Source organism: Alexandromys fortis, unplaced genomic scaffold (assembly GCF_014885135.2).
Source record: "Alexandromys fortis isolate MF-2015 unplaced genomic scaffold, M_Fortis_MF-2015_v1.1 scaffold_27, whole genome shotgun sequence".
Classification (NCBI taxonomy): Eukaryota; Metazoa; Chordata; class Mammalia; order Rodentia; family Cricetidae; genus Alexandromys; species Alexandromys fortis.
The window spans coordinates 13,266,727-13,289,903 of NW_026067952.1; the positions used below are offsets into that span (position 1 = coordinate 13,266,727).

General features: G+C 47.8%; 1 protein-coding gene across 5 annotated transcripts in view; it reads right to left on the minus strand.

The window, feature by feature from the left end:
* Nucleotides 1-873: 873 nt before the first annotated feature.
* The window catches only part of Dnmt3b (DNA methyltransferase 3 beta), a 98,700-nt gene continuing 76,396 nt past the window's right edge, over nt 874-23,177 (minus strand). For 2 of the 5 annotated variants that reach the window (XM_050151052.1, XM_050151061.1), the window contains one exon: nt 874-1,491. In XM_050151052.1, coding sequence (XP_050007009.1) covers nt 1,350-1,491 — 142 coding nt within the window. In that variant the 3' untranslated portion in view covers nt 874-1,349. Of the gene's footprint in view, nt 1,492-3,835; nt 3,955-4,441; nt 4,512-7,039; nt 7,126-23,177 lie in introns of all 5 variants that reach the window. The other 3 variants (XM_050151055.1, XM_050151054.1, XM_050151053.1) reach the window with 3 other exon arrangements.

Here is a 23,177-nt window from a genome sequence, read left to right on the forward strand (position 1 = left end):
TGCCAGGTATCCTAGTTAGTTGGTTTTGTCAACTGGACACAACCTAGAGTCACCGGGAGAAAAGGAAGTCTCATTCAAGGACTACCCAGATCAGATTGGCCTGGCGCGAGGTCTGTGATAGATTGTCTTGATTGATGATTGATGTGAAAAGGCCCAGGCCACTTTGGGCGGTGCTATTCATAGGCAAGTGGGCAGGGCTGTGAAAGAAGCTAGCTGAGCAAACCTGTGAGTCAGCCAGTAAGCAGCACTTCTCCATGGTTTTGCTTTCAGTTCCTGCTTGAGTTCCTGCCCTAACTTCTCTCCATGATGGTCTGTGACCTGGAAATGTAAGCCAAATAAGTGCTGAGTTGTTTTGGGTTAGAGTGTGGGGTTTTGTGTTGGTTTTCGCTTTTGTTTCTCAGGGTGGAGGGGATGTTTTGTTTCATACAGGGTCTCACTGTGTGACCCTGGCTAGCCTGGAACTTGATATGTAGACTGGGCTGTCCTGAACTCCTGAAGATCTACCTGCTTCTGCTTTCCCTGTGCTTGGGTTAAAGGTGTGCCACTAGACCCAGCAGGTCAGAGAAACAGAAAATAAACTAGAATCTAAGGCTTAAATGGACCTTTCTAGCCCGCTGTCCTTCCTGGAGCAGCCACAGATAAGCAGATGCTGCTGGTAGGGCTAGAGAAGGACTGGCTGTCAGAAGTCCCCAGGGCACGGTGATGCAGGGCTTTGAGAGCTCTGCAGTAGATCTCAGGCTCCGTGAGCCCCTGCAGACCCCAGGCATCCCTGTGCTTGATGCATGGATGACCAACAGCACACGTCCACAGAAGAACAAAGTGCAGATGAGATTATTGCTGAGAAATACTGATTTTAATGAAACAAAAGGGTAAGCTCTATGCATCTGTTATCTTTCAGCCTAAAAATCAGCAAAAAAACTTTGGAAACAAAGCACAGTTTCTCCCATGCTGTCACATGACTCTGGTCTTTCAGTGCAGGGTTTCTCTCTGTAGTCTTGGTTGTTCTGGAACTTGTTCTGTAGACCAGGCTGGTCTCATACTCACAGCGATCCGACTGCCTCTGCCTCCCGAGTGCTGGGAGTAAAGGCGTGCGCCACCGCCACTCAGCTTGGTTTTAAAGTTTTAAACTTGGAAAATATGAGGACCATGATGGGCCACTGTAAGATGCCAGATCTGAGCTGTGCACAGGGAGGTTCCCCTGTAGGGCCAGGAGGCTCTGCTCCCACTGAGCAGAGGAGAGCTGAGTATATAGTGAGACTCCAAGAGGTGAGCTAAGGAAGGGCAGAGCTGGGGTGCTTCGAGGATCAGTATGACCCCAAGACCCCAGAGCACCCCAGTCCTGGGTAGAACTATTCACATGCAAAGTAGTCCTTCAAGGGGGCAAAGAGGTGTCTGATGACTGGCACACTCCAGGACTTCCCCAGCAGCTTCTGACGGGCGCCTCGGCCCATGTTGGACACGTCTGTGTAGTGTGCAGGAAAGCCGAAGATCCTGGGAGAGAACAGAGTGAGAAGTCACCAGGTTAGAAGGACCCAGGTCCCTAGTACACCAAGAACAACTGTGTTCTGGAAGTCAGGCCTAGGAAAGCTACCAGCCTCGCTCAGGACTATTAGACTCAAAGGAACCTTCTAGACCCCACTGGTTCCTCAGAATACTTGCTGACAGTTGATACAACTATAACAGTCACAGGGCACTGGAGCTGTCTTGTGTCACCCTCACAGGGACTATGCTTCTGGTCCTTAGGGGCTCTACAGGGACCATTTTTAAACACCTAGTGTGAATTAATCCATGAATGATTGCCAGTCACCCCGACCACTTGTATTTGACTCTAAAACACAGCAAGAGAAGTTTAGCGACTTCTTGGGGTGAAGAGATGTATGTGTGCACATGTCTGTGTCCATGTGGCCAGAGGTCATCCTAAGTCCTAAGGTGTTACTCCTCAAGGACCATGCGTTCACCTCTTCTGTTTCTTGAGACAGGGTCTCTTGGAATCTGCAGATTAGGCTGGCCGGCTGGTCAGCAATGCCAGGGATCCTCTGGCTCTGCCTGCCATACTTGTCTTGAACTCAAAACCCCATGCTTGCCTGACAAGTACTTTAACACCTAAGCCCTGTCCTCGGTCCTGCACTCTCTTTAAGAAGGAACAAAGCCACTCCCAAAATAGCAGAGCAGATTTTCAAGCCCAGTTCAGTTTAGTACAATTTTGAATTCAGAGTCTGCCCACAGACATATATGCAGGCAAAACAACAATCCACATGCAATAATATTTTAAAGAAATAAATTCTTATAACCCAGTTCTAGAAACAGCACCAATGGGCCAATGGCTGTCCCCAGGGTTGCTTTCCTTTGCTTTGAAAGCTCCACTGTGTCATGCTTCTGCCCCAGGCCTCTGAATCACAACTCTGAACACCTTATACTAGGGTTTCCGGAAGATTCTCTTCATAGACTGAGCAATGGTATCTACAGTTTTTCTACTAAAGAGAAATTACTATTTTTCAATTATTTGAATTTAGTTTGTGCATATACATGTGTATATGTGTTTGGGCAGAGGACAACTTTCTCGGGTCAAATTAAAGTCGTCTGGCTTGTGCAGCAAGTGTCTTTACCTGCCGAACCCTCTCTCCAACCCAGAAATTAACTTTCTAGGCTGTGCATGGTAGTTCATGCCTGTTTTGCAGCACTTGGGAGACAGAAGCAAGAGTTTGTGACTATGATTTTGCCATGAGTTTGTGACTATGATTTTGCCATGAGTTTGTGACCAATCTAGCTACATACTGAGTTCCAGGCTGGCTCCAGAGTAGGCTGGCTACAGAGTGAGACTTTGCCTTACCCCTAAAAAGCAGGGTTTTTTTTATTAACACTATTTTTAATTACACTATTTTTATTAACACTATTTGTTAAAGAAGAAATAAAACCAGAACTGAGATTCGTGTTGAAAATATCCAATGCAAAAGTCTTCAGAATAGAGGTACAAAATAAAAAAGAAAAAGAAAAAAAAAACTTGAAATCCAAGAGATGGATCTTCACATGACAACGGAAGACTTAGCCCAATAAAGTGTAAGAGATCAAAGACATCGTGACCAAGGAGGAATCAGCTGCCCCATGAGAAGTGTGGCTGAAATTGCAGAGGTGTTTCCCATTTTCCAAAGAACCCAGAAAGATGGGACAGGAAGATGTCAGGGCAGTGCAGGTGACAGAGAGGCAGCACTATCAAATAGCCTTAGACCTGAGAGTTCTCACTACACAGTGCCACCATTTCTGTGGGAAAATAAAGGTTAGTTCTGAAAAGCTGTTATCATGTAGACCCCACTACATTGGGCCAGTGGACCCTGGAGGAAGCAAGGCAGCTAAGGCTGGGAACTAACGTTGTGTGTGCTGCTGGCTCAGGCTACACATTCTCCTTCCTGTCTCTGCCCCCACAGATTGCCTCTCCAAGTGCAGCCTTGTTCACCGTGGTAAGGAGAATGATAAGCACCCCATAGTCTCAGACATTTGAATACAGTTCCCAGTTGATAATGACATTTGAATGCAGTCCCCAGTTGGTAATGCTTTTGGGGTAGGTTGAGAAGATGCGATCTTGTTGTAGTAAGCATGCCACTGGGGGAGACCTTTGCGAGTTTAAAGAGTGTACCATTTCTAGTTAACACTCTCTCTGCATTCATGCTAGCTGATGGAAGTTCTCAGCTTTCCCCTGGAGCCACCATGCTTGCGCCACATTTCCTACTTCCCAGATATCATGGACTCTAATTCCTCTGGAACCATAAACACAAATAAACCTTTGTTTTATAAATGTCCTGTGTCCTATCAAGCAATAGCAAAGGACCTATGAGCTCACCTTTCGAGCTCAGTACACCACAAGTCATCGTCCTGGCCATTCATCACTACAGGGAAAAGCTGGTTTTTCCCCTGTCTGATGGAGTTCGACTTGGTAGTTATTGTCTGTACTTTCTTTAACTGGAGAACAAAACAATATCGAGGGGTGAGCGCAGAAGGCTTCCAGTGGGGTCAGGCTCAGAAGCATCAGAGGGCAGAGGATTGAAGGCATGAGTCATCGATGAGGTCATTAAGAGCAGAAACCATCCAGACTCAGAATGGCCACCAGAGCTTGAGCATCAGGCCTTTGCTTTTTGCAGACATGGAGAAGGCGCTGAGGCCTCACTGTGCATCTGTGACTTCACAGCACAGCCTTTGGCAGCAGCATCCGCCACTGTCCTTACTGCAAAGAGCACCTGCAGCACAGCCTCCCTGCCTCCAGCATCACCGCCACAGAGCGCGGCTGGGTCTTCCTGCTGGGGTTGTTACTCTGAACTTGAAGAAGAGAGGAGAGTCTGTGGGGAAAGGGACCCAGCACCAGGGGTCTGTGAGGGAATGAGCAGGAGCGTGTGCAGAGAGCCCAAGTCAGTTTTCCGGAAGGTGCGGCACAGCCCGCTCAGCATCTTACCTTTGCTGTCCTACTGAACTCCAGGCAGTCCTGCAGCTCGAGCTTATCATTCTTGGAAGCTATCACGGGCCTGGGAACAGCCAAAACCCGTTATTCTCTAGCATCTGCCCTACAGGGCAACGCTAGAGACCTCACAAGGCAGGCAAGGAAAGAATCTGCCCAAGTGTACTCTGGCAGTGACCATGTTTGGCGCCAGGGTGAGAACCAACAAGTCTGTGTGGTGAGACAGAGTCCACCAGTCCCTGAAGAGTACTGCCCAGCGCCCAGAGGGAATGTTTCTGTGTATTTTGGGTTTTAGTATCGGGCAAAGTGAGGCTCGCCCAGAGGGCTGGGAGCACTGCAGGGAAACCCTGCAAACCAGACATACGTAATAGAGGAGTCTGGTCTAGATCAGCATTCTCAATCTGTGGATCTCAACCCCTTTAGGGATGGGCAACCCTTTTACAGGAGTTGCCTAAGACCATCAAAAAACACAGATATTTACATTATAATTCACTCCCTGCTTACCATACCTGGATGTTGGATTCCTTGCCTGTTTTCCGTTGTGATCTGTGAGTTTCCCTTTAATAAGGAACCCCGTTTTACTCCCCATTTGGAGCTAGCAAGGGATTCCTTTACTCACGTTCTCCCCCATCTGACACGTTCCCCTTCACCACTCGGCCACCCATCGGAGCGCACTTACAGCAGCTCATCCTCCTAGCCTGGAAGCCACCAAATGCGTAAACAAATGTGCAAATATCCTGCCATCCTACAAACTCCAGAGGTCACTACCGCCAACCTCATCTCTCTTCTCACTGGATGGCCCCTTCTGGGACACAGCGTAATAGTTAACCTATTCTTCTGCAATGTGCCCGTCTCTGCTCTCTTTCTCTTTTCCTTTTACTAGACACAGTATATCTTAATTGCTTAAATTAACTAAAATTAATCTCATAATATCTATCATAGTGTACATGTACAATAAATGGCACCTTATATCACACCTGTAGTATCCCAGCCAGAGATACTTGCGCCTGTCTTTTCAAGCCACTCTTGACTTAAGAACACTGCTCTCCAAGCTGGTCTGGGGATGCCTGCCCACCATCTACCCAGAACCCTCCCTCTCTTCTGCCTCGATTGGCTCCATTCCTTTAGCTCTGCTGAATGAGGCCTCTCCCTTTCCCCACCCTACTTTCCAATGCCAACTCCCCAGCCCTGAATGTACAATTACTCCCTGTGTTCTCTACCCTCCCACTAATGTCTACTCTACAAGAGCCTCTGACATCATTGTGTCCCCCATTGAATTGGCAGCAATACAGTGCTTGGCAGGGAGCGCTTGAGTATTGAATGGATCAGCCCATGTGATTCCAAACAAGTACACGGTACATTCTGATTAGATGGTTAGCTGAATAAATATTAACTATCCGAGGGGTGAAAACAATATTAAAAATGTGAACTAAAAGGAAAGCTACAATATCTAAGAGAAATATCCAAGCTGTTCCAGGACGCTCTGACTTCTGTCCACACTCTGCCAGACTCCCAAAATTTAGGCTTCTAACACATCTTTCAGAAAGTGTTTCACAGTGTGACTCTGTTGCATATGTGAGATGGTCACTACAGTGGCGTTTCACAGCTTTGTCGGCAAGCTGTTCCTGAAATCACAAAGGACAATGCAAGGAGGCCTCTGCAGAGCCACTTAGGACTGAACACTGGCTATGACTACACAAGCGCGAGATGAACAAGGACGACACCAACAAATACGCCAAAGTGGATGAGGACAGCCCACGATGCCTCAACCCTACACAGGAAACTATAAGCAACTGAGGAAAGCAACGGGAAGGGTGGCCTTCCCCAGGGAAGAGCACACCAAATGGTTGTCTAGTGCCAAACAGCCCTGAAAACATTCATACAAGTAACATATGGATGTGAAAGGTTATATTTAGGAATATGTATGTATATACAAATACATATATGTGTACATTAACAGGTGATTAAAAAGTAAGGCCATGAATGTAAAGGAGAGCAGGGAGGAGTATAAGGAAGAATTTGGAGGAAGCAATGTTATAATTAAATTATAATCTCAAAAAAAAATTTTTTTGCTTTCTTTTTTTTATTTTATTTTTTGAAAAATTACCGCCTCCTCCCCGTTTCCCATTTCCCTCCCCCTCCTCCCACACATCTTCCCCTCCCCCCACTACCCTACCCCTCTCCCCCTTCCCTCTCAAAAAAATTTTAAGGGTGGAAAATGATCCTGACTAAGAAAAGTAGAGGGACCTAGTGTCTATGCTACTGTTTGACACCTCAGCTCCGCCCCCTTGTTGGTCACTAGTCACATAGACCAGGCCCTACTTCATCTCAGTGGCAGAAGGTATGGTTTCTTTAACATTTGCAATGGAAGCCTTAACAAAGCAGGAAGAATAGGCAGGCATCACGGTTCTCAGTCCTCCAGGGGACCTTGAAAAACACCTACCCTGCAGCTAGAGCAAAGCAGCTGTCCAAGCAATTCTGCCCAGTGCTCCAGTCCAGAGCATCCTAAAGCCAAGACTTTCTAGAAGGTTGGAATGTCAATCAGACTTATATATAACTTTGCTGTCTGTTACCTGTCCCTCTCAGGGTTCTTACCTGTTCATCCCGGGCAGGTTGCCCCAAAAGTATCGGGCCCTGTGAGCGGCAGAAACCTTGATGGCATCGATCATCACTGGGTTACACTGCAGGAAGAGAAGGGGAGCTGCTGGAGACACCCCAAGACTCAGCTGTCAGTTTTCTATGGTCCAGTATTTTCTCATTATGTTCCCTTTCTTCTCTTTTGGGACAGTAATATATGTCCTATGCCATTGTAGATTGGAGGTATGTGATCTGCTTCTTCATTTTGATTTTTACAGGGGGTTACAGTTAAGAGACTACCATGAGTCTCAAAAGGGATTTTGAACCTTTGACTTTTAAACAGTGTTGAGGTTATGGTAGACTATGGGAACTTTTGAGGTTAGACTGAATGTATTTTGCTTTATGACTACAAGCCCATAGGGGTAGGGCAAAGAGCAGAATGTGATAGTTTGTATAAGAATGGCTCTCATAGGCTCATATATTTGAATGTTTAGTCACCAGGAAGTGGAACTGCTCGAAGGATTAGAAGGATTAGGAGGTGTGGCCTCATTGCAGGAAGTGTGCCACTGGGGAGGGATTTTGAGGTTTCAAAAGCCCATGCCAGGTCCAGGCTGCCTCTCTTCCTGCTGCCTACAGATCAGGATGTAGAACTTGGAGCTTCTTCTCCAGCAGCACGCTTATCTGCACGCTGTCATGCTCCCCACCATGATGATAATGGAGTACATATCTGAAACTATAATCAAGCACCTTTTAGTTTATTTTGTAGGAGTTGCCTGTACCATGGTGTCTCCTCACAGCAATTAGAACAATGACTAGTACAGCTGAGCTCTGCCTGTGAATGGTGGGTGACTAGTCAGATCAGGCCTGCCCACTCTGAGTCATGCCAATGACAGAATGTGCCAAAGGGAGAGGTTCTTCACATTCGAATCTGCTAAGTCAAATCCCAGCTGCAGAAAGACAGTGTGGGCAATGCATAGCGGCTCGAGATACTCAGCCACAGGTAAAATATGACAGCTGGAAAGTTGCCAGTTCTATCACATCTGAGGTCAAAATTGTAAAATTCTAAAGAAAACTAAGGTACAGTCCAGGTGTGGTACACACCTGTAATCCTGGCACTTTAGAGGTACAGAGAAGAAGACCAATAATAGTTGAAGGGGAACCTGGGTTACAAGAGACTCTGTCTTAAAAAACAAACAAACGTGGGGCTGGAGAGATGGTTCAGTGGTTAAGAGCACAGGCTACTGTTCCAGAGGACCTGAGTACAATTCCCAACACCCACATGGTGGTCCACAACCACCTATGATGGGACCCAATGCCCTCTTCTGGTATGTAAATGTACATGCTGACAGAGCACTAATACACATGAAATAATAAATCTTCAAAAAAAAAAAAAAAAAAAAAGAGGAAGCCAGGCATTGGTGGTGCACACCTTTAATCCCAACACTAGGGAGTCAGAGGCAGGCAGATCTCTGTGAGTTTAAGGCCAGCCTAGACTACAGATAGAGTTCCAGGACAGGTAGGGTTACACAAAGAAAGCCTGTTTTGAAAAACCAAGAAAGAAAAGAAAAGAAGATAAAAAAGGAAAGAAGGAAAAGAAAAGAAAAGAGGAAAGAAGGAAAAGAAAGGAAGGAAGGGAAAAAGGAAGGAAGGAAGGAAGGAAGGAAGGAAGGAAGGAAGGAAGGAAAGAAGGAAATAAAATCCAAAGACCTACTACAGTGTTTGAGGTAATTTAAGTGGTAGACAATTAACTTCTCTGTAAGTCCTAACGCTACCATCTTCAGAAGAAAGAGGAAACAAGGAACTGTCTAAAGTGAAAGTACAGGTTGGTGTCATTATTGGTGCCTGGCATGGGCAAGGTCATGTTACAGATAAATGTCTCCCGTGCACTCAAAAGTGTGCTGTATCCTTCCCCCCAGATCCAGCGAAAAACAGGGAAATCAGCCCCATCTGTCAAAACTCAGAAGCCTTCTATGCCAGTGTCTCCCTAACCCAAGCAGTCTTGACACCCAGGCCACTCACCTCCAGGAATCGTGAGATGTCCCGTTTGTCACCGACCTCCATGGCTACCACATTCTCAAACATCCAGAAGAATGGACGGTCATCACACTCCTCAGGGCGTGAGTAATTTAGCAATCGATAAAACTCAAAGAAGAGTCGGCCAGTGCCCTCTACATCCAAAAAAGAACATCAGAGAGCAGGGTTTGATCAAAAGCTTCGATACAAGCCTCAACATTCCCTGAGACCAAGAGAATCCCAATAAGCCCCATCAGTAAAGTCAAGTCAATGCTCTCACATGCCAACTCCCTTAGTCCCCTGGAATGACCAGGCGAGGACACAGGGCACAGCAGAACACCATTCCCCGACATCTTTCTTTGAAGGCTGAGGACTTGCAAAAGGCACAGGCAGTTCTTAAGGACCAAGACACTAAACAAGAATGAACAGAAACCAACAGCTTCTTCTTGGGGCCACCCCATATGGACCAGCACTCAGATATGGTAAGATCTTTGTGAACCAGAACAATTGATGCTCACCAAACAGGCCTTTTCGGACAGGATTCACACAAGAGAGGTCATTGCAAGGGCTTCCGCCAATCACCAAGTCGAATGGGCCCCACTCATCAATCTGAGGGAAAACACAAAAGACCGGGATGAGCCTGAGAGAGGAGGGACTGGAAGCCTTGATTCCGGGGCAGGCAAGATGGTTTGTAGAGTTGATGTACCTGCGGTGCAAGCCTGGCAACCTGGCGTGATCACCAAAACCCATGTAAGTGTGGAAGAAGAGGAGTGACTCCACCAAGCTGTCCTCTCATCTCTACACATGGACCGTGGTACTGGCACCCTCATCCATGTGCACGCACACACACACACACACACACACACACACACACGATGATGATAAATTGTTTTTAATTTAAAATAAAGAAAGCTTAGATTCTTAGAGAAGTTGCGAAGAAAACTCAGAAACTTGCTCGGTCAGCAACCCCAGTCCCAGTGCATGGAGCCTCAGGCAATGCCCACATTCCACTAAAAGTCCTGAATTACTCCTATTACGTCACTTTTTCAGAAATGTCTCTGCATCTCTTCTACCCAGAATCCTAGGCCTGAGGGAAGGAGATAGCATACTATGAGACTAAATTCCAGGGTACAAAAAAAAAAAAAAAAAACAAAAAACAAGCAAGCAAAAGATGAACCCCAGGACAATAGACCGCCCTCACATTTCCCTTTGTGATGTTCCTGACGTCATCCACGTATTTGATTTGGCCTTCATGCTTAATGGTGCCCACGGTGATGGACTCGACACAGACTTCGGAGGCAACGTACTTTTCCACTTTGATACCCAAGTCTTTGAGCACCAAGTACCCTATGGGGGATCAAACAGAAATGTGAGGCCAAGGGGCCAAGTGCAGAGCAGTGAGCCCCACAGTTGATTTCCAGAACCCCAACCCAAATGAAGATCCCCTCACTCCATTACTGTCATTTCAAGAAATCTGTGGCCGACTCCAGAGGACATCACCGCATTGCCCATATAGGCTATGCTCATTTCAGGTATGGGGCATCTCACAAAATGGAAAGGAACCAGGAGTGAGGAAGTGTAAAAGTTAAAAATGCAATAGCTAAGAAGCATGTACCTTTAAAAAGGCACCAAGAACCCTGCAGGAGCCACAGCAGACCTGAGAGGGCTGTGCGTGTTAACTGAATCCCGTGCGCACACAAACTGAAAACTAGAAAGGAGCCAAGACATTTGTGTGTGTAGCCAGGAAACTTCCAGATGCTTGAGCAGAGGGAAAACAAGTCAAACAAGAAACATGTCCCTTTAGAAAGGGGCCAAGGAGGGAATGTGGCCGGTAGAGGAACTTGTCACCATGCCTGATACCTGGGTAAACCGCACAGGAGAGTTGTCCTCTGATCTCCCCATGTGTCTACGGGGCAAATGCATGCTTCCTGTCACACACGCACATAGAATATTGTGAGAAGGTGCAAAGGCCATGGAGTGGAGCAAGAACAGGCACACGTGACATCCGGGTTACTACTGTTCTCAACTGTCACGGGGGAGAGACACCTTCAGCCTCCTGCCTCAACTCACCTGTCGCAATTCCATCAAACAGGGACAGGACTCTAATAGGTCTCCTCCTGGCTGCAGGAATTGCTGGGAACACCTTGGGCGGCTCCTGCCAGATAAACAAAGAGAGAGTAATCCCTCAGAGTGTCCATCTTCCTCCTATGCCCAGGGGCTTTGATAGGAACTGGTAAGAATGTATCTGGCACAGGCTGGCCATTCTGTCCTCAGATAGGAGGCACAGCTGCCTCCTACAGACTCACAGGCCCAAATAGGGAGCTTGAGTGGCAACTGCCAAGGCCTCTAAGAACAGCAGATAAACTCCTACGGAGTGGGAGCAGCTGCCCTTGTCTCCCACAGCTCAGACATATCCTTCTTGTTCCCTGGTCAGAAGGTACTGGAAGGAGGAAGTGTCTGCTAGAGGTGTGGACTAGCAAGGGTTGTCAGCCTCTGGCAGGCATGGGCTCTTAGCCTCTGGCAGGCACGGGCTCTCAGCCTCTGGCAGGCATGAGCTCTGTGAGGTACAAATGGTACAGGGGAGGTGGAATCTAGCTGTACATTCCCGGCTGGCCTTGACCTCACTATTTAACACAGGCTGCCCTTAAACTCATCACAAAACTCATGGCTCAGCTTTCTGTGCTGGGACCTTTGTCGCCATGCCTGCCACTATCACCTTTATAGGCTGTTTTGACACAGGATCTCACTATATAGCCTCGACTGGCTAGGAACTCACTAAGTAGACCAGGCTGTCCTTGAACTCAGAGATGTGCCTGCCTCTGTCTCCTACAGTCAGAGATCAAAGGCTGGACTCTTGCTCTTACAGATGTACAGGATTCCGCCTCCCAGGGACTGTAATTGCATGAGACTGCACAGAGCCTCGGGCTTACAAATTCCTCGAGGTCAGGGTCAGTAGTGAAGAAGTCTTGCAGGCGCGTGTTCCAATCCATCCTGCGCCTGAGGACCCCATGGCAGCGCTGTGGGAGGCACATATAGCAGCTCCAGGGTTCCTGCAGCTTGGCATCCTCAGCTGTCCCTGTACCCACCAGCACCTCCAGACACTCCACACAGAAGCACCTGTACCAGAGTATGCAGAGAGAATGGGCATCGCGGTTAACAGACATTTGTCCTGCGGGCCCAGTCAGTTCCCCAGGGCATGACCACTCCGCCTGATGCTCAGCCGCCTGCCACCGTGTGTTTTGAGCTATGCGGTAACAAATCACTTCCTGAATATGAATCGCTCAAACTCCCTTCAAATCTAGACCCTTGCAACAGAAACCTCCCAGGGACATCTGTCCTGAGCCCAGCAGTAAGTATCACTGCAGTCCATACTTGTGAGAAGATCCCACAGATATTGTTTGTTTCTAGCTGCCTGCAGGAACTGTGGGGTACACCGGGGATCCGAGGCCCTCGTCCAGCCCCACGGAACGACACTCACCTGCAGCAGCTTGTGTTGCTGCACAGAAGCAGCTCGCGGCCCTCGCAGCACACGGTGCAGTAGGACTGATAGCCGTCCTCATCGTACATGTAGAAGAGCTCCAGGAAGCGGTCCTGACCGCCAGAGAGAAGCACGTGAGACCACAGACCTGACCTCAGCCAGGCCTGGCTAGCAAGCAACAGTACATGAGATCTGAGTTCCTCATGGAGGGCCTTCTCTGCTGCAGTACCTGTCCCCCAAACAGGAAGTGGGGGATGTGCCCTGGGAAACTGTTTTCTAGGGCCTGGAGCAGGGACTGTGCTGGGAGCCTGGGTGAGGAAGGAAGGAGCAGGAGGAAGAGGCAGGCAGACTTACCCGGCAACTCTGACAGAGCCCACCCTCAAAGAGGGGATGGAAGGACACAGGGTTCTTCCTACCGCAGGACAAACAGCGGTCTGCAGGAAAGATGGGGTGTCAGAGTTTATGGATACCAAGGACCTAACATCAGCAGCTCAAGCCTTGAGCCTGGCAGTTCTGAGCATCTGCCCCTGGCCAGTCATGTGCCGAGTACTCTGTGCCTGTCTAGTGCTCATCTAACCCTTTAGCAGCATTGCAGATGAGATACCGTATTTCGGGGTGGTTGGCCACAGACTCAACCTTGTTTAAAGCGCCATCCCCACTTCGTAGTCTGGGAAAGACAAGTTCAAACAAACAAGAAGCACAAGGAAAGCCAAGGCCTGGCCAGGCAAAACAAGAGGCTGAATGTTGTTTTGGATTTGGCATCTCCATCTTTCATAAACATTAAATCTCAGATACTGAGGCACAAGTTCTGATTGGCTTGGAGGCAGTTACAGAACCTCCCTGCAACTGAGCTCTTTAAACACAGCACAGATTACCATCCCAGACCTTGGATTTGTTGTTTGTTTGTTTGTTTTTACCGTGAGGCCACTCTGTCTTGGTTCTAAACTGATTCACTATTCAAGAGGACAAAACCTTTAAAAGGCCAACACTGTCTCACGGGGTGGGGGTGGGGGGCAAGGACAAATGGTGATGGCTCTTGGGATTCATGGAGGACCACGGGTCAAAAGTTCCTAAATTAGGGCTGGAGAGATGGCTCAGCAGTTAAAAGCTTGGCTGCTCTTACAGAGGTCCTGAGTTCAATTCCCAGCAACCACATGGTAGCTCACAACCTTCTATAATGAGATCTGATGACCTCTTCTGGTCTGCAGGCAGACATGCAGGCAGAGCACTCAGACCAAAAAAAAAAAAAAAAGTTTCTAAATTAGACCTGGGCGGTGGTGGTGGTGGAGCACATCTTTAATCCCAGCACTCAGGAGGTAGAAGCAGGTTGATATCTGTGAGTTAGAGGCCAGCCTCGTCTTCAGAGTAAGTTCTAGGATAGGATCCAAAGATACACAGAGAAAAGAAAAACCATGTTTCGAAAAACCACACACACATACACACACACGCACACAGTTTCTAAATTGTAGGCATTGCTCTAAACTGCAGCTTTTCCAGGGTAGCCTGGATCCAGGTCTGTTTTCTAACCTGGATCTAATAATGAGTAAGTGCTTGATAAATATTTGAAGATTAAGGCACATTGGGCCAAGAATGTGAATGAAGAGTACATTGTATATTCAAACTCCATTAGGTCTGTTCTTGGAAGATTTCTGAATCCCAGTGCAGTAACCAGCTGGGGAAAGGAAACCAGAGTTAGCTCGAGGAGGAGCCAATGGCAAAATGTGTCTTATTTTAACCTTAAAGTTAGCTGAGCTTCTTGCATGGGAAGTTCAAGGTTCCAGTGATCTGGAGTTTTCAGGCATTGGCCAAAGTGCCACAGCTTCCTTTCTTCCCCACTCCAGTCACCCTGGTCAGTGGTCACGTCAGATTCAGTTAAAACAGAAGGAAATCATATTATTTGGCCTAATAAATTTAGAAACTAATACTTGGGAGTATATTAACAGGAGTGGCCCTGATCTAGGTCAATGCCCAGTGCTCCAGATTAAAATCCATGCAGGTCAAAGCCAGGCTAAGGCAGGCCTGGGGCACCCAGAAAGGAGGGCAAAGAGACACAGTACCTTCCAGATTGCCTTTGTTGTTGGCGACATCAGAAGCCATCCGTTCTGTGGAGGAAAGAGGAACAGGTGTGAGATGAGGTGGGGAGTCTCCTTTCCCACACAGCCATGCACCTCTGAACCCCAGAGCAGTGGTCCTGAGGACCTGCAGCTCCTGCTGCACCTCCCCCTCCCCCAAATTCTCCTCGGCTCTCATCATCCTCCCCTCGGTCTTTCCCGCCATAGCTATTGGTCTTGAGGCGCTTGGGTGGGGGACAGTACTCAGCAGAGGCAGAGTCGGTGGATGTGCGTCTTCGACTTTTGTTCTCTGGAAGGTAAGCAGACAGACTTGACCAAAGGCTAAGAGACAAGGCAGGCCTAGGACAAGACCATGCTATGTCTGAGATCCAGCTGCATCTAGAGCAGGGGACTGGGATGGTGTAGAGAGCCCCAGAGGGGAACCCAGAGCAGAAGTCAGTTCCAAGTTCCCCCCACATGGGAAGCAGGCCAGACTCATGCTCCTGGGGCTTCCACATCGGAGTGTGGAAGAGAATCCATCCTTCTAGAGCCAGCCCTGAGCACAGACTGACCACAGCTGGGGCTGAGGTCCTACAGTGACGCCCACAACAATGCCCAACGGGGGCATGGAGCTACTGAGTATTTTGTTGTTTTGTTTTGTTTTTCAAGACAGGATTTCCCTAAGTAGTCCTGGCTTTCCTGGAACTCAAGCTGTAGACCAGGCTGGCTTCGAACTCAGATCCGCCTGCCTTTGACTCCCGAGTGCTGGGATTAAAGGTGTGCGCCACCACCTCCTGGCTTGCTACTGAGTACATGAAATATCAGAAGGGACAGGATTTCACACTGAGGGTCAAGTCCAAACTGTCAAATGATGCTACTGATATGCTTGGTTTGGACTGACTTGAACCATGGAATCTATTTGGCCAATTTATGAAATTAGCATGTATTCATTAATCAATTTCAGTGTAACTTTTACCTAAAAAAGGCATAATTTTCTTAGGACAGTACTAGAAAAAAGTGAAAGAGTTCAATGTTTTATATAGACTAAATGTTTAAATGCTAAGTTTTTAAAATATTAGGTCAAAATATATGAGTAGCATTAATTTCCCATGATGCTTTATAATGAAACTACCAGAAAATAATCAAGTCACATTCTGTGGCCCCCATTCAATAACATTTATTTATACTTTTTTGGATCTATTGAATCACAGTGGACACAGTTGAATCTGACTCTTCACCATTCCTACACACGAGGTAAGAAACTCAGATACCCATCTAAACTCATGAGAAGCCAGATGAGGTGACACATGGCTACAAGGCTCCATGAGACCAGAAAGGACTGCAGAGTGAGACCATTGTCTCAGAAAACAGAAACACAGGAGCCTTTGGTGACATGCTTACATATGTGCCATTAATATTAATAAATAAAAGAGAAGGGAGGAGTCCTAAGGTTTTAGGAGGCGGGATGTGCACCCAGGTTGGCCTGAGGGTCATGGGTGAAGTTGAGACTCAGCTTAGAAGATTGGATTCTTCTCCACTGAGCATTGTGGATGCCGAGAAATTGCAGGACAGAGCACTGAAAACAGAACACCCAAAGATGGTAAGGGAATACCATGTCTCCTGGGTTCTAAGTTCCTACGTCTGTGCTATTCACTCCAACCTGGTTGCTTGTTGTTGGGTTTGAGGCCCTCGATGTCAGTGGGCTTGAAGCCCCCATGGGCCCATTCCAGCATGGGCTTCAGCTGGTCCTCCAGTGAGTCTCCCGGGCTGCTGGGGAAGGTCTTGCCAGCTCGCACCCTGGCTCTCTGCCAAGAAACAAATAAAGGCAACGTCTGTCCATGAATGGGAGCGAGCCAATGAGGTATGTGCCAGGGTGAACCCAGGGATTCCTCCTGCTGGGGCCTGCATTCCCTGAACACTGGTGTCTTTCAGAGCTGGACAGCTGTCCTTGGCTTTGTTATGTGACAGGGGCCTGCTTCTGAGATACAAGTAAGGAAACAATAGACCATGGGGGCGGGCACCACATATGACCTCTTCCCTGTAGAAGCAGAGAGCAGTCAGCTCTCTCCCAAAGGAAGAGTTTCGCCTCAGCTTTGTTACTTAAAATCAGGAGCTTTAGGCCATTGTCCCTTGTTCTCCTGTAACTTGGCTCGGACAGCGGACTTCTTGCCTAAGAAGATGTGGACGTAGTCACGCGTTCTTCATTTAAGGGCAATGCCAATTTGCATGCCTAATGAGGCACTTGGCCAAGTGGGGCAGGCTGGTAGGGGCTGTAGTAGCGAGAAGCCTGGTGACTCAGAGGAGCTAAAGTGTCTGCCGATTAGGGGAGGAGGCTACAGGCCTCAGCTACCTCCTCTAGGCCTTGAAGAAAGAAAGCTCACCTGTCTCTGGGACAGCCTACTCTGCAGTATCACTACTGCCCTGTGACACGCGCTACTCTGGTCAAATGTCACGTGCTGGTTAAAGTCATGGAAAGCTAACTCTGGGAGTGAAAGGCCCTTCCTTGTCTCTAACTCAAGCGTAATTTATTTCAAGTGTCTTCCAAAACTCCCTGTTCTGGGCAAGCTGGGCCCATGACACTATGACAGAGACAAAAGAGAACAGCAAGCGGCCGAAGGCATTAAAAACATCACACCCTTGAGAACAGCTAAAGGGTAAAACCATTTTTAACAGAGGTCATATGGGGTAAAGATGGCCACAGTTGGGATGAAGGGGCAGAAGCTCGTCCATAAAGGTGACATTTTCTCTCGACCAAGATGCTGTGAGAAGGCCTTCCTGCATCATTTCTTTGGCGATTTGATGACATTTCTTCTGTTTGCTCTCCTAGCTGGGCTCCTCCCATTGGCTGGATACTAGGAGCACCTGATATGCTCCTCCCACTGGCTGGAAGCTAGGAGCACCTGATATGCTCCTCCCACTGGCTGGATGCTAGGAGCACCTGATATGCTGGTCTGTCTGCTGCCTGCTATTTGCTCTTTGCCTGCTACTTAGTAAACTCAGCCCTTTGAAACCGAAAACACAGCTACCCAGATCATTCTCCAGATGATACATTCACGAGGTGGCAGACATCTTTCCCAGTCCAGCTGGCAGTACCAGTAATTCTCTAGTGACCTTGGCACATCTCAAATTCCTTTCCCAAACACGCCCTCTGCCTTTGGCATTCGGCATTCATCACCTCCGTGGTACCTCTGTCTCCTCCAAGCCAACCTTGGCCACACAATGGTGTAAACTCACGTTTACTGGTTCTCCCTTCCTCCCAGCTCCTGAAGTCAAGGCCTCACTCCTACACCTGTGTTACCTGCAGAGTATGGTATACGGCCTTCCTGTAAGAAACCAGCTCATAGCCAGGCAGTGGTGGCGCATGCCTTTAAACTCAGCACTTAAGAGGCAGAGGCAGGCAGATTTCTGTGAGTTCAAAGCCAGCCTGTGAGTTCAAAGCCAGCCTGGTCTAAAGAGTGAGTTCCAGGACAGCCAGGGTTACACAGAGAAATCTTATCTCGAAAAACAAAACAAAACAAAAACAAAAAAAAGAAAAATAACATAAAAAATAAAACAGAAATCAGCTTATTGAAGGTAGCCAGGTTAAAATGCTGGCTGAACAGCCAAGGGCCACCAGTTTGTCAGCAGAGACCTGAGAGAGAAAGACATCACCAATATGTACCCGCACCTGGGTGAACAAGGGTTCACTGGGTATACACATTCCTCCAGAGCCTATTCCTGGGGTGCTTCACAGATGTCAGTAACAAAATGGGGAACAGTATCTAGCACATACCAAGGAACCTGAAACAGGAACCCAGGATACTCCAAATGTGAGGAAGAATAAAGCTCAGAATGGGTACAATAAGGCACAAGCCGTTTGTGTTCACATGGCACATACGTACATACTTGTATGTACAGACAGTGTCACTGGTCCAGACGTGAGACTCAGTCCTGAAATTGGCTTGACTGTGTTTTGTGCATGCGCTTTGCCCTTCCTGAGTGTGAGGACAGCTATTGAGTCTTCAGATTCTCAATGAGTTCCCACCATACATGGGTTCAAAGAACACACTGGACACACAGTGAGATCTTTCTACTCACGATGATTGTGCAAGGTCTTGGTCATGAAGGGCAAGCTGCATGTGCCAAGTCCCCAGACAATGCAGAAATGAACTGTGGGGCGGCACTCCTAGTGAGAGGGGAGATGAAGCAGGTGTTTCCGGCTTCTTATCACACTTGTAGGATACACAGGATGTCCCAGGATGCAATGCTTGCTTTCACACTCACCCCCATCTTATGCTCGGAGCCTCAACGCTGTGGTGTGGCCACCATGGGTGACCATGAAGTGCCAGCTGCTCTTGCCAACATGAGCAGAACACAGTGGAAACTAGGTAGTCTCTGGCCAGGACCACAGCACACGGTAATCCATTCCAGAATCCTCTCAGCATACTGAACCTTATTGCCATCTGACCCTGTCTAGAAATGAGTACATTATGTCTTGCTGAATATAGCAAGCGTCCTCTTCTACATCACACAAGTAACTGCACATATCCCTAAATGTAATGCTTCAGTAGCCAGCATAGCTCCAGAACACTTATCCTTCTCTGCCCTCTGCTGGTCACTCAGCACAACTGCATGAAGTGTCTCGGAAATTGGATAACTTTTTTTTTTTCTCTAAAGAAATTTTACACATGGAAATGGCCCCAAGGGAAAGTAACTCATGAGAAAACCAGAACCTCAACTGAGGCTGAGCCCAGCAATGTTCTTTTTAAAAGGGCTTATAAAAACTCTTTATGTGTATCTGTCCAGTGAGCGTGTGCCACCTGTGTGCTTCTGCATTCAAAAGTCAGAAGGGAGCAGAGCTAGAGCTGCAGGTTTGTGAGCCACCCGATGTGAGTTCTGAGCACAAAACTTCTGGAAGAGCATCTAGTGCTCTAAACTGACAGTTGATTCGTCTCTCCAGCTTGGAGCTGGGTGTGGCGGGTGCACGCTTTAAACCTAGCCCTTCAGGACAGCCAGGCTTAGGCAGGGAAGGAAACCATCGAAAACAGAAGGCTGGTGAGAGAATGTACTTGATCCATGTTCCAGCCACAGCAAGCAGCAGAACTTGGCAGCTTCAGTCACGTGGTTCTGGTTTTAGAGTGAAGGAGAGAAGACAGGGGTTGCGGAATCTTCCTCTGTGACTAAGGGAAGCCTCTGAGGACAGACATGTGTCAGGGGTGTCCCTGAATGGAGTTTGCCCAGCTTGTTTCAGTCTGCTTTGGTCTAGTGTTTCCTCACGAGGCTCCCTTCCCTATGTTTGGAATGGTGAGGCATATCCTGTGTATTGTATGTTTGGAATGGTGAGGCATATGCTGTGTATTGTATGTTGGAATGGTGAGGCATATGCTGTGTATTGTATGTTTGGAATGGTGAGGCATATCCTGTGTATTGTATGTGGAAGTATGTGATCTGCATTTTGATCTTGACAGGGGATTACAGTGAGCTCATGAAGCTCAGAAGAGACTCTGAACTTTAGACTTTAAAATAAGTTTGAGACTGTTATAAACTATGGGGGCTTTTGAAGTTGAGCTAAACGCATTTTGCACTATGATACTGTTACAAGCCTATGGAGGCCAGGGAGTGGAATGTGGCAGTTTGAATGTAATTGGCCCCCATAAGCTCATAGAGAGTGGCACTATTAGGAGGTGTGACTTTGTTGGAGGAAATGTATCACTCTGTGAGGGTAGGCTTTGAGGTCTCCTATGCTCAAGCTACACCTAATGTCACAGTTCACTTCCTGATACCTGCGGTTCAAGATGTAGAACTCTCAGCTCCTTTTTCAGCACCATGTCTGCCTGCATGCCATGTCCCACCATGATGACAATGAACCAAAACCTCTAAAACTGTAAGCCACTTCAATGAAATGGCTTCCTTTATGAGAGTTGCCATGGTCATGGTGTCTCTTCACAGCAACAGAAATACTAAGATAGACTCCCTTCTCAGTGGTACCTGATACTCAGTGTTGGCTCCATCTCTGCTTTCCACATCCACCTGGGTAGTGTCCATGTCCTCCTGGTGGCTGTCCTGGCTCAGCTCAACCAGTGGGGAACTGATGCTCCAGGGTGTCGCTTCTTCATCTGTGAGGTCAATGGTGGGGTAAGGGCTGGCAGGGGATAGCCGTGGTGTGCTTGCTGAAGTGGTTGCTTGCCAACTCAGGGACTGTAGACCAAAAGAAAAGGTTGAGTCCTGGCAAACAAAGCAGGTAGGGGGTGCAAATGAACAGCCTCCCTCAGTTAGATCCCATGCAAGCAAGAGTGAAGAAAGAAACCAGGGCCCTTCTGTTTTATAAGAACAAGGCTGGCAGTCATTGAGCCCAAGGCAGAGCAGAAACACAGTAAGGATGATAACGCAGTGACAGGGAAGGACCAGAGGCTCTGAAGCTGAGCTCAGAGACGGTGGGGGCTCTGGGCAACTGGCTCCTGTGCATCTGGAAACGGAAGTAGAATGTTCCAGACCTGCTGGGGTTGCCTCAAGACAGCAGGAAAAGACACGGGGACAAGGGTGATGGACACCAGTGACTTTCAGCTGAGCTCCAAGGGGAGCCAGAACTGGGCCGTGGGAATTCTTGTCTCCTCAATGTAGTTCCAACAAAAACAGGCCAAGAGTGAAGCCACAGGCTTAGGAGCTTACCTAACGCTCAGGAGAGAGCCAGACCTTGTCCTGTAGCTACATTAGTCTGTGTGTTGTTTTTAATGAAATAGAGTTGGAGCTAGTTAACAGAAAGATATCAGGGCTAGAGCAATGGCTCAGAAGTCCTTACTGCTCTTCCAGAAGACTTGAGTTCAGTTCCAGCACCCTCCTCATGTGGCTTACACTGCCTGTAACCCCATCTCCAGGGACCCTATGCCCTCTTCTGGCCTCTGAGCACAAGTAAGTGTGTGGCTTACGTAGAGAGACGTGTGAATACAAATTAAACAACTTTTTAAAAATTTAATATAGGGGGCTGGAGAGATGGCTCAGAGGTTAAGAGCATTGCCTGCTCTTCCGAAGGTCCTGAGTTCAATTCCCAACAACCACATGGTGGCTCACAACAATCTGTAATGAGGTCTGGTGCCCTCTTCTGGCATGCAGGCAAACACACAGACAGAATATTGTATACATAATAAATAAATAAATTTTAAAAATTTAATATAGTTTTTTTTTCTTCTTTTTGGTCTTCAAGACAGGGTTTCTCTGTATAACACAGGCTGTCCTGGAACTCACTCTGTAAACCAGGCTGATCTCAGATTCACAGGAATCTGTCTGCCTCTGCCTCCGAGTGCTGGGATTAAAGGCGTGCACCACCATCCAGCTGATTAATATAAACTTAAACACAGGCATGAGGAAAGACTTGCTGAACCACCTAAGCCTCGTTTTCAATGCAGAGTAGTAGGAAGCCCCTGGGCTCAAGAAAAGGGAGCTTACTGCTGAGGTATTAGAGGGTGCGTTGGTCTCCCAGGAGAGTGTGGGCGTCGCAGGAGAGCCAGAGCCACTGCTGACCTCTGCCTCGCCACCTCTCCCTTCATCTCCATCTTCAGTCAGGTCCTGTGAAAAGGAAACAGCTTTCCCATGTAACCAAGTCACACAAGCAATACAACTAAGGAAGGCAAATGGCATTGGAGCACATAATGATGTCACGCTCAGGTCCCTACAACACTTCCACCTCGTTTTGCTCTAAAAAGACTTACCCTCTTCCGTCATGGGAAGCACAGCCCACTGACTGAGGAGATAAAAGACAGAGAGGGCCCATTCACCAGAACTTCACCCTAGAGTCATGTCTGTCATCTCAGAACCAGCCAGTTTCCCCTCAGAGACACCAGGGCAGACTGCAGTGAGCTAAACCTGCCGAAACCCTACCAGCAGATGTCAGGGAGTCCTTGAGAGAAAGCCTGAATCTCTCTGGCGGCCCAGAAAGAGAACCCATCCCTTTCCTCCAATCACATCTGTCCCTCCTGCTGTAGTCATTGGTCCAGGAATTGAAACCAAGAGTATGTCTACCCCTGTGACCTTCGATGGCTCCCAGGAAGAAACTGGAGAAAAAGCAAATGGAGTTTGCTTTTCCCATAGAAATTGGCGCATCAGATCCACAGAATATTGGTGACAGCCTGAAGGCTTCTGTGGCAAACAGAGTAACAGAAACGTCTCTACCCATGTCCAGTCAGTGAGTTTTCAGGGCTGGAGAGATAGCTCAGTGGTTAAGAGCACTGGCTACTCTCTGACTGCTCTTCCAGAGGACTGGGATTTGAAGCTTAACACCCACAAGACAGCTAACATCTGTCTGGAGCTCCAGTTTCAGGGCATCTGAAACTTTTCTGGCCTCTGAGGGTATCAGGCACTATGTACAGTCATACAGGTGGCAAAATATTTACCGCATTAAAAATAAATAAATAAGCCAGGTGGTGGTGGCGCACACCTTTAATCGTAGCACTTAAAAGGCAGGTCTCTGCGAGTTCGAGGTTTACCTGGTCTACAAAAACAAGTTCCAGGACAGCCCAAAGCAATTACACAGAGAAACCCTGACAAGAAAGAAAGAAAGAAAGAAAGAAAGAAAGAAAGGAAGGAAGGAAGGAAGGAAGGAAGGAAGGAAGGAAGGAAGGAAGGAAGGAAGAAGAAAGAA